The sequence below is a fragment of the Tetrao urogallus genome (genome assembly GCF_951394365.1).
Source record: "Tetrao urogallus genome assembly, chromosome: 25".
In the NCBI taxonomy this organism is placed as follows: domain Eukaryota; kingdom Metazoa; phylum Chordata; class Aves; order Galliformes; family Phasianidae; genus Tetrao; species Tetrao urogallus.
In genome coordinates, this window is record NC_136838.1 from 4,229,664 (window position 1) to 4,249,478 (window position 19,815).

The following is a 19,815-nucleotide window of genomic DNA, read 5'->3' on the forward strand; positions in this document are numbered from 1 at the left end:
GGTTCTGTGTGGGGAGAAATGACAGTGGATTGCCGAGCCGACAGACCCTCTGGAAAAGGGTCAGTGACACCATTAATAGGATGCAGACATTCCCCAGCTCTAGCTGTTCTGCACCCTGCCAAGAGTTCTAGTGCTTTCTTCCTTTATAGTTTTAAGCACAATTTCAGGCCCATAAAACATCAGAGAAGACAGAAGCTCTTATCCCAGCCCCGACAGCAGCCCTGACGGCACACGCACTGCGAATACCTGAGCTAACGATGCTGTGCTCTCGCTGGTCTCCATCTGTTCAAAGGTATTTTCAAACACACCAAATCAGGTTTTACCCCGACAGCATTTACTGCAGCTCTGAGGCTAATAAATGGCTCTGAGTGCAATCAAACATTTAGCTGGCTTTGTTCATTCTTGAAGAAGAGCGGAGCCCTGCCTCCTTGCTCCTCAGGCAGAGCATCCTCAGCTGCACTTGCTCCAGTCCAGCCGCAGAGCCAGATCACTTCAGCGTTCACCAAGAGCCCCATCCAGCCATCAGATTCATTCAGTGCAGAGAATCGAAGCAGTTTATTTTCAGGATACCACGCAGGGTACGCACGGAGCGGCCCAGAGCCACAGCTTTGCACTTCACAGGAGTCCGACAAACTCCATCAGTACAGATCATACCACTGTCACAAATGCTTTAGCCAGCCTAAATTCAGAGCAGCTGGAGTCCTTCCAGGCCACGTTACAAAAAATAATTGTTTATATTGCTATCAAAAGAACGTCCTGGTAACCAGGAGAGGTGGAACCCTGCAGCACAGTGCTGCAAGTCCCAGCAAGAGAACGTGCAAACCGTTCTCAGCACCTGGTCTGCAGTGCCCACAGATGGGAGCGGTGGTACCAGGAGAGCTGGCTGCGCTGCACACCACAGAAGCAGAGCTTGCCCACTTGACTTCAGCATTCTGAACACCAACAAGCACTTTCCATCCATTTATTATTGGCAAACCAGCAGATAGAAACAAACCAAACTGTGCATCGTTTTAACTGAAATTTCAAATGCAGAAATGAGCTGAGGTCTGAGCACTCAAAAGTGCTTCCGTCGTCAGAAATATCCTTAAGTGAATCTGAGGTACGGAGTTCATGCTTTGCACAGCCCTGATGAGTGATTCATCCGCCACACAGACATCAGACGTTGTCTCTAAGGGTTACAGCACGGCATTTATTTAACCAGCAGAACGCAACAGTTTCTCTGAAAAGAAGGCTATCTCCATCAAAACCCAACTTCCACAGGTACAAAACAAAGCCCTTGAAACAGAATGCCTGGTAAAGGAAGAAACTTCAACTTCATTTCTCAGTCAAAATTAATTAGAAAAAAAATGGCTTGGAGGAAAGGACAGTTCAAGAAATAACAGTATTCTGTGCAGCAGACACAGATTTCACAAAAATGACAGAGCCATCTTGAAACGAATCTCTTAATTTAAAACACCCACCAGCAACAGAGGCCATTCGCCTGGACTTCCATCTCATCATGAAACCCAGGCTCCTCTTTACAAGTCAAGAGAGAAAACCCTCCAGCAGGTGAATGAGCAGCACCCACCTCCCTGTGCAGAACGGGCTGGGTGATGCGTGCAGGTCCTGCACAGCCCCTGGGTGCTCCCTGCTTCAGCCTGTATTGGGTCAGCCCAGATAACAGCTGCCGAGCTCTTATTGCCAGTGAAGCCAAACAAATTTTTTGGCAGCTATAAAAAATCGTGCTCGTTTCTGTGTGATCAAGTTATCAACATGGCTTTAGTGCTGTGAACCAAGGATGCCCCAGTTAAGGGAGAATTTCTGGACAAGAATATCCTGCTGATGTCTGGAGGGGGTGAGGAGGGGATCTGGAATTGCGGTGTAATCCAAACAGGGAAGAACCAACAGAGGCCAGAGGTGTGCAGGGGTAAGCATTCCCCTTCCAGGAGGGGAAAAACAAAGCAAATCACCTCTGAAAAGCAAGGATCTGCTTTCACAGCCCAAGCACCTGAGCTCTTCCAGCTCCCGCTGTCTCTTTATTGCTTCTGGAGGTCAGTGTGTTATACAGGTTTTGGTTTTTTTCTTTGCTAAAAAACAACAAATCGACACACAATGATTTTTGGAGCTATTAGTAAAAATCACACCTGAACTCTTTGAAACATACCACAGTACTTAGTTACTCCTGAGCTGTCAGTGTTTGCAATGTGTAATATTGTTAAAAATATGGAAAGTCGGCAAAATGCATTCCCACCCCCCCTCCCCACACACACACTTTTCAGATAAAGAAAAAAAGAGAAAAGCTTTTTCCAGCTGTAACATCTGCTAAGTCTAACTAGCTGACAAGTGCTTCTGACGAAGCACGCTTGCCAGAACACTACGTAAGAGAGGAGGAGGGACTTCACAGAGGAGGGAACGCAAGCTATTTTTCTCCTTCCCTCGCCCAGAAAATGCACGATACCATTTGCAAACAAGGAAAACGCCACGCCATCCCAACGACATGCAACACGAGGTGACCTCACGGCCAGCACAGCAGCTCAGTTATCTCTGGGTCGTGATCTGTGGCAGTATCACAGGAGCACATGCTATCCCAGCAAAAGATTCTGGAAAATGCAGGTCCCTTTCCCATTCATCAGTTTCTGTGTTATACACCTGCACGATGCTCGTGACGTTGTTCAGATGCCAGTTGTACCCCCCTACGATGTAAATCTTTTTTTCTAGCAAACAACAGCCGGCTTCCGACTGACCTGCACGCATGGGGCTCACTGTTGTCCATTGGTCTGTTTCAGGCACATAATATTCCACGGCCAGAACATCGAAACAACGGTCAACGTGGTCCATGCGGCCTCCCAGAGCGTAAATCCTATTATTTGCACTGACCATGGCATGCAGGACTCTGGGTTCGTTCATCGGGGTTTTAAACTCCCACTGATCCGCGGCCGGGTCGTAGCAGTGCAGGGCTTTTTTATCTTCCACCGAAATCCCATACCCACCCGATATGTACAGCTTGTCCCCCACCGTGGCCCCGGCGTGCCCCCACGTCCTGCGCTTCAGGGAGCACACGTAAGTCCACTCGTTGTCTTTGGGGCAATACTTCTCCACAGAAGCCAAGCTCCCCGAGCGGTTCCTCCCGCCCGTGGCGTACACCATGCCGTGCAGGACGTTCAGCTGGAACTGGATCCTGCTCTCCTGCATGGCCTGGATTCGCAGCCACTGGTTGAGGTGAGGATCGTAACGGTAGCAAATATCAACCGCTCCTTCGCCGCTCCGGTACTGCAGGTGTTGCCCCCCTACAATGTAGACAAAGTTGTCCAGCACGGCCACGCAGGAATGGCTGCTGCCCACCTCCATCTCCGTCAGCTCCTTGAACTGGCGCCCGCTGGCGTCAGGCAGGCAGAACACCTTGCAGCTGACGGTGCGGTCGTTGTCGGTGTAAGGAGTGCCGCCGAAGGTGACGAGGGACAGGACGTCGGAGCGGATGGTGGTGCGGGGGGACTGCATCTCGTGCTGCCGGAAAGGCAGGATCTGGTAATTGAAGGCCTCCAGCAAGTACTGCCGGCACAGCACGTCCTCCACCATGATGTCAAAGGTCTGCACGTTGTCCACCAGCTCGGAGGACTTCATGAGCGGGAAGCGGATGTGGCAGAGCACCTGGCTGGCGCTGGCACGGCGCGTGGGGTCGTACTGCAGCCAGCGGACGGCGGCGCGGAACAGGTCGATCTCGCTGCAGCTTTGCAGCTTATTGCTCTGCAGGAAGAAAACGAGGCGCTCCAGAGGCAGGTGGAGGAAATCCTCCTCCTCGGAGATCTGGAGGAAATGCCTGAAGGTGAATGCATCGACGGATTCCTTTAAGGAGGCGAGGCTAAAGGTGGTGGCCATCTGCCCGATATTGAGACACGTTTCTACGCTCATGGCAGATTTCAGGAATTCCTCGCAGAGCTCCACGACAGGCACCATCTGGAGGAAGACGGCAGCTCCCAGAACGTCCTGAATGCAGTCAAGATCGAGAGTCACCTCAGCACTGTACGCAAAGTCTATGATGTGTTTCAGTCCCTTTGCAGATACACCTTTCAGTTCGATCACATCTTGGCTGGCTTCTCTCATCCCACCTGTGAACATCGCCCTGGAGGTCAAGAACACAAACAAAAATTTCCCCCTCTTTAATAGCGCGTCAATGATGTAGCACGTCTCATTTTTTTAAACATACTGAACCTCTTAGGAAGGATGGGGGGGGGGGGGAACAAATCAAGGCTAAATCTCTAAAAGCCAGGAGAAAAAAGAAAAGAGCATGCAATTACTGATATACAGCTTGCATAAACAACGCGCTGAGAAGTCACATTCAGCTATCACAGTTAGGTTTGTCAGTGCTGCTTCACCGGCTCTGGATGCAGGAATGGTTCCCAGGACAAAGCGCCAGGAAGTGGTCAGAGCCATCAGAGCAGGGAGCGTTGTGTGCTGGACCAAAGGATCCTTGATATTCAGCAGCCAAAAGCAACAGTGGGATCTGCAGCAGCACAGGCTGGCATCTGTAACTCTAACTTCCTGATTTTCAACTATGCAGGATTTGTGAGCGTAAAGAAGAAAATACTTTGGGGAGACAGCCATGCTCAGCAGTCAGCGAGCCCCTGAGCTGGCCTGAGAGGGGCCTTCAGGCAACGCCATCGCACCGGAGGTGAGTGAGCCAAGGGCTTCAACGCTGCCATTGCAAATAGAATTTACACAAGGCTTTGGTCATCACAACAGAACCTCCTCTCCAAGGCTCCTTCCCAATGCCTTATGAAAATAGGAGTTGCGACCACTTCAGAAAACGTCTGTTATGTTGCAGTACGACAGCAGGGGGCTGGAAGGCAATTAAAAAAGAAAAAAACACAACGATTTTCTTACAGCACAGCTGCAAGCACATCAGTTGACCAGGCCAGGCTGAGATTAGGCCCTCGATCACCTCCTTGGGAGGCTTCTAAATTCCACAGGAAGCGCATACCACGCCGAGCACTGCGCAGGCATCTCATAAACTGCTGCTCTGAAGCAGGGCTGCGTTTCCCAGGCACGGGGCCTGCAGGCGTGATGGGGACATAAGTGCACATTGTTTTTTATAGGTTTACATTACGTTTCAGCAGTTTTTGTTACGTATTGGTGGCTGGGGGGCAAAGGTTTGCGCTGTGTGTAGCATTCAACAAGCAGCAGCAGAGCGATTCTGCGGAAGGCAAAGTCAAACCAGGTTGCTGAAGAACGGTGACACGCGGTTTCACCGCCCAGCATCGTTGTACAAACATCACAGCAAGCCTACAAAGGCTGTCACACCAAAGACCGTTCAAACTGCCTGCACATTTTAGGCCATTTTTTCACCATTGATAACCTACTTTTTCATGTCTGAGAGGTGAATTCACTGTGAAGGCACACTGTCAGAGCTGCAACGACTTTAAGATACAAATTACTCAGAGCAAATGCTGAACAGACCTTCTTCCTCTTTAGCATCAACACAGGAATAGAGAAATACCTTGGGAACGCTATCAAAAGACAGGAGTTCCAAGTTTCCTGTCCAAACCAGGCTAGAAGAACTGCTGCCGTCCAGCACAACCCTACAGAAAGCTAAACGACCTAAATAAGGAAATATCTGCACATGAAATCAGTTTTCTGTAACCGAGTGACCAGGAACGCTGTTCGCAATTATTTGTCCATACAGCAGATGAGAGCGCTCTGCTAAAATCCCCCTGCAGATCCCATGTCACCAAACAGCATGCTGCCTGATCCCCTGCCCCAGAGGAGATGCAGGCATGTGTGTGTGCTCATGCATTAGCTGTACAGAGCTGGCTGTGCACAAGCAAAGAAAAGCATCGCCGCTGCCATGATGAAGACAAACCACCAAATAAAATGCCATTCCTTGAAAAAGTGTTATGGTTTTAAAACGCTGATGATATAAATGCTTCAATTTCACTCTTTTCCCTCCCCTCTTCTGCATAAAGTGCATTTTCAAAAGCTAGATTATTCTGCCATCGTTCCCCAGGACAACCTTACTTAATGCCACAGACCTTATAGCAAGAAACCCACTCAGCAATTACATTTCAACAGGGAAAACACACTAACAGTGGCACTGCATACAGCATTTATGAATACAAATAGTGCTATTAGCATTTGGTGGAAGATCAGCTCCATCATTAATTGCATGCCTGTTAGGGAGAGCGATAAGCTCGGAAGGTTTATGTTACCGAGGGGAGTCAGAAGGGAGAGAGAAGGGAACAGCCTGGAAAATGTGAGGGTCCTTAAGAAGGACACCATTGGAGCAGCTGAAGAAATGGGATATTCGAGGGACAGGCCTACGTGCCGTGCTCCTGGTCACCTGCTCAGGTCAGGAAGGAACCTGCGTGTCAAGGGGCTGCTGAATGGGGAGAGAACCCCGTGCCACAGAACTGTCAGACAAGACTTTAATGGAGGCAAGATGGATGAACTCCATTTTTCACTTTAGACTGAACTCCCTGCTCTGCAATTGGTTCACCGTGCCTTAATTTGGCAAAGGAAGCTCATCTCCATGCTTTGGCTTTCAACAGACACAGAGAGGGACAGCCGTTCCCTATGGGCTGGGGAACACACGCACAAAACGCCTCATCCTCCTCGGGGTGGCTTCAAGACCTGCCCTTGAGATGGGTCTCAGCCCAGGGGCTGCGGCAGAACAACCTCATCAGAACGCAGAGGGACCCCACACCTCCACACGCCTCCAGGGAATCCCACTGACACGTGTGGTGCAAACCATACCTCAAAGGGCTGCGGGGGGGAGTGACGTTGGGGCACGGTGGGGAGGTTGGGGTAGGAGAGGATGGGGAAACAGAAACCAAGGGGAGAGGTAACAGTGCCTGCTTCCCTATCAGATTCTCACCTGAAATAGTCACTGCAGGCAGCCAAGACAACTTTATGAACCTGAAACACTTCATTATTTATAGTGAGGATGACATCAAGCAGCTGAGCCTGAGCTCGGAGCGAGGCCAGTCCCTGCAGTAGAGTGGTGCTGTGGCCAGGAGCAGAGAACGTGCATTTCAGGGTGCTGTTCTTGTCAGCCATGCTAAAAACAGAACAAGAGAGACAGGCTGGTTTTAAATTAAAACAATATGTGGTATACCTACAAAGCATGCTGGGGGAGATACTGTAACACAAAGCAGTTTGAAAGCAAATTCCCAGCTCGACAGCCACACAGACCATCATGACATCAGTACCTCGGTTGTATTCCCTTATCCCAGCACAAAAGACACATCCAAAACGTTCACTTGCACTCGTGTGTTACTGACAACCTGTCACGCCGCAGCACACGTGGGCTTTGGGACCAGCCAAACATCAGCAAGAAGGGCCAACATCTCCATGAACAGAGGTGTCCACGCACTGCTGCTACCCCAGAGTCCACCCTGACCTCGACTTCAACCACAAAACTGACTCACAGTTGCTTATTCTTCTCACCACCTAACCTAAGTGCAGCTGTTAGATATTCCGTACCGTCCAAGGACGGCCCTGCTCGCCCTGTTTGATCCTTTCCTTATGCCTGACCCTCCAGAGAAGAGCAGAATATTGCACAGCACCGGCTGCTCTAACTAACGTCAACTGTTTGAACTGCACTGTAAACAATCCCCTCCCAGTGTAAATATTTCCTTGGTTTTCCCAATGCCTCTCGCACATGTTCCTCGGTGCGTGGAGCATCGCTCCTACATTCACTTGGCCTCGAATGCACTTGTCGGTGAGAACACTGCATTTGGAGGTGAACAGCAGCAGCAACTCTGCACGAGTGGGAAGAACACTGCGATACTCTGTGCTCCTCTGAAGGTAACCCCAGTTGTGCTGCGGGTTTCCTGAGCCAACCCGGGGCAGTGAGTCCCACAGCTGTGCGCTGCGCTCACACCAACCGAAGGAGAAATCTGAGGCTCACTCGCAAACTTCATCCAACTCTGAACTAGTTCTCTGGATCAACATCCCATGTTCTCTGAATTCTTCTGGGAAGAAAACACACAAGAACCAGTCAGTATTCAGGATGGATCTTAGCTTTTCAGAAGCCACCTGCTATTGGGGCTTTATGTTTTCAAGGGATGTTTTAGGGAAGCGTGACATGAAAAAAGATCACAAATAGATGACAATAAATCTGGAAAACAGCATTTTGTGTCCACAAATCCACACCATCTGCTAACAACCAACCCGGAGAGTTCACCACCACCACCACAGCAGGAGCCACACACAGGGGACCAAACAAGTAGGTGAGGTCAGAGGAGCGTGTGGGAGATGGGATAACAAGATGGGGGCTGTAAACAACCCTCAGACGATAAGGAACAATAGACAGGACTTGCAACTTGCCTCACTTATCAGACTGCAATTTCCTGCAAGCTTTAGAGAACAGGCAGGCCAGGGGACATCTGTCACATCCATCAGAGCCCTGGGGAGCCAATGCAGCTCCGCAGTGCTTTGGGATGCTGCAGGATGCAGCGATGCATTTTTGCAGTCTGCTTCAAAACTGCGCCCCAAAATCCATGCGGGTTCTTACTGGGATGGCTGACAGCACTCGGCTGTGCTTCCCCTGAAATCCCTCCCTCCGAGTCAGAGCACAGAGAACGCCGTCCAGCTACAACATCCTTCCCCTAATAGAAAGGATTAGCAGAAAGGCAGTTGCTGACAAGACCCTTATCCATGACTTCGAGAGCCAAGAAACATCTCTGCACTCCCACTCCTCCCGTGGCGGAGGAAAAAAGCGATTGGAGGGAGCGACTACATGAATATTCATCGTGTCAAACTCATTTGACTCCTCTCTTCAGAGCAATCGGCTGGAGCAGAAAGGAAGAAACATCACAGTAAGGAAACGGCCTTGTCCTGCACGCTGCCCTCCCCAGGCCAGCTCTCGCTGCCCCGACTGCACAGGTAAAGCACACCTGAGGGATGGCAGCCCCACAGCTCACTGCAGCCTCCTTCAGCTCCATCTCCTGCAGGATTCTTCCCATGGCAATTTGCTTCACTGGCTCCTTTTCCTGGTGCTGGCGTAAGGACCAACCCACAGATGACTGCTGTACCCACAGAGTGGCACAGCCCTCCCCGTGGGGGTGCCTCTCCAAACAGCACCTGAACAGACAGCCCTCCCTTTGCTTTTTTCTCAACTAACTTCCACAGCCACTGCTAATAACCAGAGAATAAACTTAGAGAAGATATTTCTGGGCTAGAAGAAAAGAGTTTGTATGTGCTGCAGTTCATTTCACCAGTAATTGTGAGCAGCAACCCCAGGAGAGCTCCCCATATGGGTCCTTTCTCCCTATTACACAGCAGTGACACAATCTTCCAGGTAAAAGAGGCAAAACAAACCAAAACCCAACAGTAAGAGAAGCACTGCTAATGTCCAGCTTCATTCATTCTGAAACAGACATTTTAGAAGAAACTCATGTCAGCTGGAAGCAAGATAAACCTGAAAAACCATGAGGAATCAGTAGGAAACTTCACAAACAAACAAAAAAGAAGAAAAAGAGGGAGAAGAAAACAGCAGCAGGGTTTGCAGCACGGGTGGCAGGAAGGGGCCTGCAGCAGAAGCTGCCACCCCCCAGGCACAGCCCCACGTCACCACCCAGCTCAGCTCCGCTTGCTGGAGGTGGAGAGCAAAGCAGCAGTGGGATGCCAGAGTGAAACCAGCACAAAAGGAGGCCTTGAACATTTGAAAGTGCCTTTGTGAGGCTGCCTCTATCCAAAGCATAGTATATGAATATGCCGTGCATTTGTTGCTTAACACTTTGTTACAGAAGAAGCAGCCTTGCAGACAAACTTGAGCGGAGCTGCATCTCCTTCCCAGCAGTTCAGAACATCCTTCGAGATAAAAGCCATTCATCAAGCACAATAAAGTGTTTATTCTGCTCCTTCCCCCTGCCCTTATGGGTGCAGGCAGGGCTCTCAAGCTTCTGGAATTTTCCTCATTTCTCCATCTTTGCTCTCAAGAAGACGGCAGAGCTTTGCAGGGCTCCTGTGCCCACAGTGTGCTGCAGTGGGGCCGAGCAGTGCCACAGCAACACGGCTGCGCCCCGCTGCAATCCTGCTCTGAAAGATGTAAAAAGGAAGAGTGTCGGCCACACCAAGCAGCGCCTCCACGGCATCCCATGGGCTGCACGGCTGTCTGACAACGGCGACACGACGGGGGTTTTTAACATGAATACATCAATACAAAGGCGACTTCACCAGGACAGAAACCCCACTTTCCGTATGGGAAGAGCTGAAGAGGCATCTTCACATGAGTACCACTGCATCCACGGCACAAATGGAGGTGATACAGGTTGGTTTAGTTGCTGGATTTCAATGCAGACACTGAGAAGACGGACTACTTGCCTTGGGCAGCCCTCTCCAAGACCACTGACATCACTGACACCTGGTTGTCAAGAAGGGACTGCCAGGGACAAGTAATGGGATAGAGGATTTGTCTCCAAGCCGCTGTTCTGAAGCCAGATTGCTTTCAATCCTCTCCAGTCACTGCAGGACAGAGCTCAGCACAGATCCGTGACCACAGCTTGGGGACAACCGACACCAACCGGCGAGCATGGGGAGAAGGTGAAAGCGAGGGCTGAGGGAGCGGCTGCAGGCAGACAGCAGGCAGGGAAGGCAAACAAGCCCAGAATTTTTCCTCTTGCTGCTGCCCTTATTGCAGCACCGTGGCTGTGTGCTCCTTCTCACGCCAAGCGCGCTGCCCACATCCTAACTGTCATGTTCCCAAGCAAGGACTGCTTGATGTCAGACCCAAAACAGATACAGTGAGGAAGCATCAGAACACAGGGCTGGACGCTCACGAGACCTCAAAGCCGATGGGCTGGGACATTTGAGGGCCTCCAAGAACAGGCAGGAACTGCCAGCCCTGATGGCGACGTTCCGCCCGCCGCACCGACCTCAGCTTCACCCGTGCTCTGCTCTCAGGACAGCTGGCCCTGCTCTGCCTCCCCTGTTCTGCACAGCACCGGCCGTAATCCAAGATGCATTTCAAGCTAATGAATCATTTCACTTTTTTTTTTTTTTTTTTTTAACCAAATCTGTACTGATGATTAAAAACATCAAAGCGAGAATTAAAGGCTTACGAAGCATGAGTTCATATTTCAGCGTGTTTGTAACTCCTGCACAAGTACAAACAGAGGGAGCCACACCAGGAAACACTTCAGCCGTTGAATCAAAGAGAAAAAATTCTTTTGCTACACAAGTGCCTGGCCTTTTGCTACTCTTCCTTCATAACATGGTCCTCCATGGAAGGAGGGATGGTTGTGGTGCTAGCATCGCTCTGCATCCCTGCTCTGCATCCCTGCTCTGCATCCCTGCTCATATCCACCCACGTATTCCTGCTCTCTGGGCAGGTGGTGCTCGGTAATGTTTCATACAGGAGGAACTCAAGGGGTTTGGCAAGATTTCCAAGCAGGGCAACCTTCCAGCAGCCAGCCTCTACAGTAAACACGAGCTCTGAAGGCAGGACCCCGCGGGGCATGGCTGGGGTACAAAAGAGGACAGAGGAAAAGCAGCAGCTTGTGTGTGTTCACATAAAGTACGCGGTGCCACATAAACAAAGGGCTTGGGATTGCAAAACAGCCGGCCAGGCACCTTCTGAGCACTCCAGCCTGCAACAGCTTTTATGGCGAGAGCAACAGAACCACCACAAAGCTGCAGTGACTTTATTTAGCACGTACAGTGTGAATATTAAGGGCTCTGCTCAAGAATAAGTTTGAAAGGCAGCATTATAGATACTTCAATAACGCAAATCATTTAATGCCCTCAGTTTCACGCCTAAGTGAAAAACACATTCAGGTTCTGATTTTTAAACTACAATTAAGACACATAAAATCAAAACAAAAGTCAAACTCCCTCAGATAAGTCACAGGTAGCCATGGTTACTGCAATATCTCAGATCCTAAGGCTCCCTGTCACATGCCCCAATGCTGAAGAGGAGCTTTTGGCACCCTGCACTCCCCCCCAGTGCCACAGCCGCCCTGTGGGTGCAAGCACAGCTGCACTGTAAGGATTGCTGCCCTTGGAGCCCCCCGGCAGCACAGCACTGCCACAGAACCCCCAGGAACTGCACCTGCCATTGAGTCCTTAGCAAATGCAACAGCAATTAGCACGGCAGCTAATTAAATGTTAACGCACTGAGTGAAGGCAATGGTTCCGTCATCTTTAGAAAGACACGTGAGCAAAATCTCTTTGCTCCCTTTTCCACCTCCTCCCCTTAATTCCTCCTATTTCCCTCCTCTGCCTCCACTCATTTTCCCTCCTGACACCCTCTTGTTCATCAAAAGCAGTAAATGCAAGTGGAAAGCCTGAGACCAACATCTCTGTTCAGAGGTGACACGCAATGTGGGGTGTTCAAATGAAGATCATCGATGAGTTCGAGCTTTAGAAGGATTTCATGCTTGGTGGGGAAAAATGGTCTTCTGCAAAATGTCTCAAAGTGAACAGTGAGAATTCAGCAGCGGTTTGAAAAACCTTTTCTCTTTTAAACTTCCAGTCTCAAAGTTACAGTTAATGTCTGGAGAAGGGAGAACCATACAGAGTCACTACTGTCAGTTCTGAATCTGTCCTCCCCATCCATTTACCACTTGTCCTTCAGCATCCTCCAGCCCACCTGTCCCAAAGCTGGAGCCAAGGAAACCCCCAGGACCCAACTGCAAGGCAGAGGTCTTTTCAACTTCTCTGTCTTAATATTACTGTTATTTTTGTATCAGGAGAAGTTTGAACATGTCTGCATCTCCTTCTTGTTTGCTTTCTGACTGGGAGCAGGCAGAACCCAGCACACACACACACAGATATTCTGCCTAGACTTCCATCGTAGGTTGTCTGCAAGCCAAAGGAGGTGGGATTTGGGTTTCTGCTACAAGCGCTAATGAAACTGGATGTCTGTCAAAAGCTGGCTGGTGAAATGGTGCATTGGAGCATGGAACAAAAAAGTGGAGGGCGAGACATCCGAACACATTAAACTCTGTGCCACCTCGTGGAGTTTCAACGTGAGGGGATGGTCAGTACAGGCTGCACCCGGACAAATGGTGAGAAAAAGAAAAGAAAAAAGAACAAGATTCTTCAAAATGCTTCTGCACCAGAGCCAGGCTCATCTCTGTGCCACCACCAGCAGTGCCACCACCACCAACCTGTGCTTTCACAGTGCCTGAAGGTGCCATCCCCAAACCTTACAGCAATCAGATCCTGTCGGCCCCAAAGACGATCCCACTGAGCCTGGAGCAAACTGAGCCAATATGAAAAGTCACTCAGAGCACATAAATCACTGTGGCAGCCATGGGCAGCAGTGCAGCCAGCTGCCCCCTCCTGCTCCCAGCTCCAGGACCACCAGAAGCACAGCAGATCTCACACTGCACACAATGTGACCATATTCCCACGCTGCATGGCTCCCAACACTCTGTGTGATGCTGTTTGAAGGCAGCACTGCCAGCAGCCGGTTCTCCCACCACGTGCCCTTACAGTCAAACCCTGGCTTGAAAAGAAAGCAAGCGAGACCAAATCAGAGGTACCAGAAGCCCAGACCTCTGCAGCACATCCCTGTCCTCGTTCAGCCCCCAGAGCTGCAGCGGGTGCCTCCTGCACCCCCACCCACCGCCCCTGCAGCGCCGGCGGCAGCTGAGCAAAGGCTGGGAGGCACCCAGTGGTGCTGGGATGCACAGCACAGCCACCAGGACCACCCCAAAGGGACACGGCTGGGCTGCTGCCTTCACCGTGGTCAGCATGGTGGGATCCTTTTTTTGCATTCAGAGAGGGAGTGGTGGAACTCAGCTGCTCTGAGGCACTGCCTGCGCTGGCCGAAAATCCAGCAGGTCCCGTCCCAGCCTCCCAGCTCATCACAAGGCAGCAGCGCCTGGGTCACCCTTCAGTCAGGGATGGCCCGTTTCAGCCCCTCTTGCAATTCAGAGCAGAAAGGGACCCCTCCAGCCCACACAACCACACTGATCCCTTTGCTCCACGTGAGAAACTGAGGACAACTTCAAAACCCGACCATGAGCTCCTCGGAGCAGCGCTCGCCTCAGCCCTTTTCTGCAGCACCCTACAGCATTCTCCAGGCAGCGCTGCAATAGAGGTGACAGCAGTGCGGTCACAGAGTGGTGCTGGAGCAGGCAGGGAGCAGCAGAGCCACACTGCCGTGACCCACAGCACGCTGCTCCTCCTCACTCCACTCCTCCACCCTCCAGCCGACCGCCCCGAGCAGCCAGGGATCTCAAGCAAAAGCAATGTGAAGCGATGGAACAGCAGGCAGGGCAAGAAACCCCCACCATGGCTTTTAAGCAAGCTGGAGAAAGCACTTCTTGCAGCAGATGCAAACAGCTGCCCCAGCACTTGGCACCGTAACACCAATTCCAGTTCAGTTCCATGAGCAGATCTCACCACCACGGCCGCCTGCAGCTGCTTCCCTCCTTACCTGCACCTCCCACGTACCTGCAGACAGGTGTGGGCCCATCCCAAACATCCACACACCTTCCTGGGCAGCTTGGCTCCATGCACACCTCACACCACAACAACGCAACCCAGGGCAGCCACAAGTGCAGAACAGCCCTTCCCCAATTTTCCTCATCTGCACTGATTCCTCTGCATGTCCAGAATTCATCTTCCATACAAATAAGGAACTGGAAGAAACACCGCGGCCTTCGCCTCACAGTGTGAGACACTTCTCTACAGAGCCACCAGTACCGAGCAAGAGAAAAACCTGTACAGAATCACTGGGTTTTTCTTCTGGTCTAAATAAAGCCTCCAGCTCAAAAGTCTCCCAACACTGAACAAGAAAGCAGCAGTGATTTTTTACAGCGATTCAATCAGAGTGTAAACATTTCCCGTCTACCAGATCTAACAACTACATCTGCTTTTCAGTTGCCACGTGGCAGAGTACAGGACGCACAAACCACACAAAACTTCGCATGGTTGCAAAAGGAAAGAATGTCGAAGCAAAGACCGAAGCCGTGCGAGGTTACAGCAGCACGGAGGTGAGGCCGACTCAGCCCCTGCTGCAATCCTCCTTCACCTGATCGCCTCGCCCTGCCCTGCCGTCCTGCTGTCCCTCCAGGAGCAGTGGGGTTAGGGCAGTTCAGGCTGCCTTCCTCTCGATGTGAACACACATGTACTCACAGATAAGAGGGCCCTGCACGTCCCCCATCCATCCATTCTGGTTTTGACAGGTGGGATCGCTTTCGGCAGCGTGTAACAGCATTAGGGAGGGCTTTGAGGAGTGTTTGTACAGCCCGGCTGCCTTCCGTTCCTCATGGGATCAACCCAGGCTGGAGAGACACAGCCCTCCCCAGCAGCACATCTGGGCACCCCAATTAACTCCTGCTTGAAGGCCTACGTGATGGCATCCATCCATGCACCCGAAAGATGTTTTCCCTGTACCTCTGTGTGACCTCACTTGGTGCTCTGTGAGCAACGCTGCACAGTTCACACATCTCACTGCCTTCCCTGACTCAGGGCACGACGACCGCAGAGTTTCTGCTGCTGGTTCCGCTCACCAAACCCAAAATGCATCCCTGTGAGCAGCACCGAGCACAGCCTCACCAGCAGGGTAACACTGCAGCTCCTTCCGTGCAAGGCAAAACACGAAACCAGCTGTAGCTCAGGAAACTATTAACAGGGAAAGGAGGAAAAAAAACAACAAAGTTTATTTCAAAAGAGAAGATTTGGGCTGTTTGCTTTTATTTATAAGAAGAAATCTAACCACGTGCTGTTAAAACAACAAAGCAATATGCAAGAAGAATGCTGCAGAGGACACAAACGTGCTGTGAGTGTGTGCTTCTCCCGCATGCACACGTCCCAAACAAACCGGGTGCAGAGCAGTGGCTGCGCTTCACACCATCACAGCCCCAAAGCTCCTGCCACGCTCAGAGCACGGCGCTGAGGGGTTCCCAGCACACTCGTCCTGCCCTGGGCAGCGCATGGCACGTTGCCCTCCTGAGCCACGCGGTCGCAATTCCAAAGATGGAAATTCTGCCCGTGCTGTTTGGGTAACGGCACCAGCGAAACGGCATGTGCAAGGAACGGCGAGGCAGGGCTTCATCCTCTGCCTCAAAGAGCAAATATTCAGTAAGTGAAATAGGTCAGGGGCAGAAGGAGCTGTCGAGGAGGCACTTCTGGGTCGGACGGGGCCCTGAGATTCTCCTCTTACTGCACGGAGGCCGTGCGCTGTCTCCAGTGTCCCCCGCAGGCTTCTCCCCATATCCTCCAATAAATCCATCACTTCAAATGTGACGCTGACATCCAGCGAGAAGCGGCTCTCACTCTCACGTTTCACCCGGCTTTTAGTTTTAAATTATCCACGAAAACAAACCTACGGACACAGAGAGCGCCGCGGGGCCGCTGCCCCATCGCGGGGCGGTTCATCCCAGCCCGAAACAAACCGCTGCCACCCCGCAGCGCCTCGGGGCAGCGACCCGCGGACAGACGGACGGCGCGGCGCCCACGGACAGACAGACGGCGCGGCCTTCTGAGCGCTGCCGGCTCCGTGCTGAAGGAACCGCAGAGCACAGCGCGATGCGTCCGTGCTGCGGGGAGAGCGCACGGCACCGCACCGCATCGCCCCGCACCGCCCGGCTGTGCCGCTCGGGGCCGCGTGGCTGCACCGCAGGCCGGGCCGAACCGAGCGCCAGCACCGCGCTGACGGAACCGCGGAGCTCCCGCAGCGCTCGGAGCGACGAACGCCGACCGGGGCGGCCCGGCCGCGGAGGCGGAAAACGAAGGGAGAACGAAGCGCGGCGCGGCCGGAGCCGAGCGGCCCGCCGTACAGCGCGAGCCCCGCCCGCCCCGCGCCCACCCGAGCCGCTCCCCGCTCCCGGCCCCGCGGCCCCGCGGCTCCGCCCCGACCCCGCGCCGCGCCGGGCCCCGCTCACCTGCTGGGCCGCTCCGCTCCGAACTCCGCACCTCCGGACTCCGCCATCTTCGCTGCGCCGCCGCGGCCGGGCCGGGCTGGGAGGCGGCGGGCGCCGCGTTAAAGGCGCAGCGGCGAGCGGGGCTCGGGGAGCCGCTCCGCCACCGCCGGGGGTCACCGCGGAGCGGCCTCGGGAAACGCGGGGACCGCGGGTGGCGGCGCCCGGAACGGCTGCGCGGTGCCGCGGCCCGGGGGAGCGGAGCGGCTTTGGGTCCGAGATGGGGGTGGGGGTGGCGCTGAGCCGCACGGCGCCGTGGCTGCGCGCTGCGGCCGCTCGTTTTGTGAGCGCGGCCTCGCGGTGACCCGCAGCCGGGTGCTGAACGATTTCCATCGGGACTCCGTGCGTGAAATGCTTTCTGGGTTACGTGGTTACATGGCCCGCGGCCTGGGGATGGACCTGCCCGCGTTGAGGGCAGTCAGTGGAGCCCAACAACCACCCAACCTCAGCCACCACGCAACCCCAGGCACCACCCAACCTCAACAACCACCCAACCTCAACAACCACCCAACCTCAACAATCAGACAAGCTCTCAATGACCACCCAACCCCAGCTACCACCCAACCCCAACAACCACCCAACCCCAGCTGCTGCCCAACCTTAACAACCACCCAACCAACTCCAACAGCCACCCAACCCCAGCAACCACCCAACCTTAACAACCACCGACTTCAACAACCAAACAACCTCAACGGCCACCCAACCGCAACCACCCAACCTTAACTACCCAACCCCAACCCTCGCCCAGCCATCCATCCTGGACCAGGCTTTGAGGTGAAGCCCGCGCTGTGTGGGTGCAGCACTGCACTGCAGAGGATGCCGTTCTGTTGTCCCTGTTGCCTTCCCATGGCCGTGCCCGTGGCCAGGCCTCATGTGCTGTGTAATTTCTCAAGCCGCCGCGCATCTGGAGGCGGCGGATGGGCAGGAGGGCATTCCACTGCCAGTGGAAATCCGGAAATTATTCATCCCGGTGGCTCTGCCAACGAGCGTGGGTAAATCCCTTTGATTTCCCATGCCTCGGCGTCCACATCTGTATAAGGGAAAGGGGGAATAAATGGGCTTGGAAAGCCGTGAAAACACCCTTTCAAGTCAGCCTGATGAAAACTTCATGTTCTGCAGCCCTCTGCTTCAAGGAGAGGAATCTATTTCAGAGGCAACGCTGTGTCTTTTTCCTATTTAAACCTTCTAAATCTGCTGGAGCATTAAAAATATTTGGCATTTCCACAGCACATTTCATTCCCAGCTCCAAATGCGTTTTACAGACATTCATTAATTAAGCCCCATGAAACCTTTGGGAGAAAGGGAAGCAGGACTCATTAATTTGCTGTTTGCGTGGCTGCGGTGCCCGCCGCGCCGTGCTGCGCTTTGGGATCGCTGCTCCTGCCACCCCCAGCCCTCATCCTGCAGCACCAGCCCCATCCATTCCGACCTGCTTCCTCCAGGGCCGCTTTCTCTCTGCAGCTCTCCCTTCCTCTTTGCCAGCTTTACACTTCACACCTCCACATTCCATTTTTCAGGTTTCTGTGTGCATTATCACAAGCGCTTTTGTTTAAGGCCGCGGTTCCAACCTGGCCCTGCTGCCACCCGGCCCTCAGCGCTGCACCTCTGCTTCCCGGCAGGAAAAGCACCGCATGCTGTAAATGCCTTTCACATGGTCCCCAGATCCCAGTTAAATAGAACCCCCGAAGTCTCCCAAAAGCATGAAAAATGCATTTATACGACGCTGGAAGGGAGATGTGTTCCATAACAGCTCTGCTGACCAGGCGTGCTGACTTGTGTCATGCGGAGAGGGAAGCAGAGGGGGTATTTCGTGTTGCTCCAGACTGCCGATGGGACTCCATCTCTCGCAGCAGATCCAGGAACTTCCTCGTTACCGTTATTGTTTGATTTTATGGGCCATTTGATATTTATTTTTATTCCTATTCATTATTTGTTGAGTGCACTCAGCCCCGTCCCCACGGAGCCTGACTTATATCTAAGGTGATTTTTACGAGCAGCGTTAGCGCAGCAGCACTGCTGTAATGCATTGATCCTGCACACAGCCGTCAGGGCAGCCCAGCTCTCCTACTGTGGAGAGCTGCGATCCCCCCATAAAAGCCCAAATCCGACTTACAGGGGAAGAAACAAAGGGATCAGCCCCAAACTTTGCACATCCCTCATTTTCCTGAGGCTCGCTGTAAGCTGTCGGGATGTTGGAGCCCCACAGGCACGAGGCCCAGCCCTGGGCCTGCTCAGCACACCCGAGCTCCCTCCTGTCACAGCCTCAAGTCCCACATCTGTGCTCCACATCTTCCCCCGGCACTGCAGGCTCCCCATAAAGTCCTGGGCTTCCCTCCCCCCCGTTTGTCCCACTAACGCCCAGCAGCAGCTCTGCACGCTGCTGTCGCTCAGCTCCATTGGCCGTGGGTGCAGGCAGCCATCAGATGGAGCTTTTTTTCACGATTCCTGCTAGATTCTCCCCAACACAACGCAGCTTCTCGCCTCCCCTCACGCTGTCGGTACAGAGGAGCAGTTGGGTGACCTCTCTTGCTTGCTGCCTCCACACAGCGCCAGCACCAGCGCTGCTCCGTCTCCTGCTGGCACAGTGCTGGTGCCACTTCTGGTGCTGGTGCCACTTCTGGTGCCGGCGATCGCATCCCTCTCCATTCCTGGTTGGCTGCTCCCCCTAATCCCCGTGTAATCCCAGCAAGCACATGAGCTGGGGAAGCACACGGGCTGGGGCAGGCCTGCACGTGCCAGGGCCGTCCCTTCCCCTTCCTTCCATTTCACCCCATCAGGACGCCCTGCTCGTGTCTCCTCACCGCCGCACTGCGGCACAGAGATGCTCCCGGTGCCTCCCGGGGGGCTGTGAGCACGGCACACCCCCTCCTCCTCCTTCACAGTGCTCCCGTAGGGCACAGAGCAGCCCCTATGCTCACCACAGAGCTGAAGCAACGGTGCGTCACAGCATCCTTGCTGGGATGGA

At 53.2% G+C, this 19,815-nt stretch overlaps 1 protein-coding gene across 1 annotated transcript; it reads right to left on the minus strand.

The window, feature by feature from the left end:
• Positions 1–2,517: 2,517 nt before the first annotated feature.
• KLHL26 (kelch like family member 26) lies at positions 2,518–16,861 on the minus strand (the record flags this gene model as incomplete). The annotated part of the gene is made up of 3 exons (XM_079546656.1): positions 2,518–4,099; positions 6,848–7,030; positions 16,815–16,861. 3 exons carry the CDS (start codon positions 16,859–16,861, stop codon positions 2,518–2,520), a joined length of 1,812 nt encoding a protein of 603 aa, XP_079402782.1.
• Positions 16,862–19,815: the final 2,954 nt, after the last annotated feature.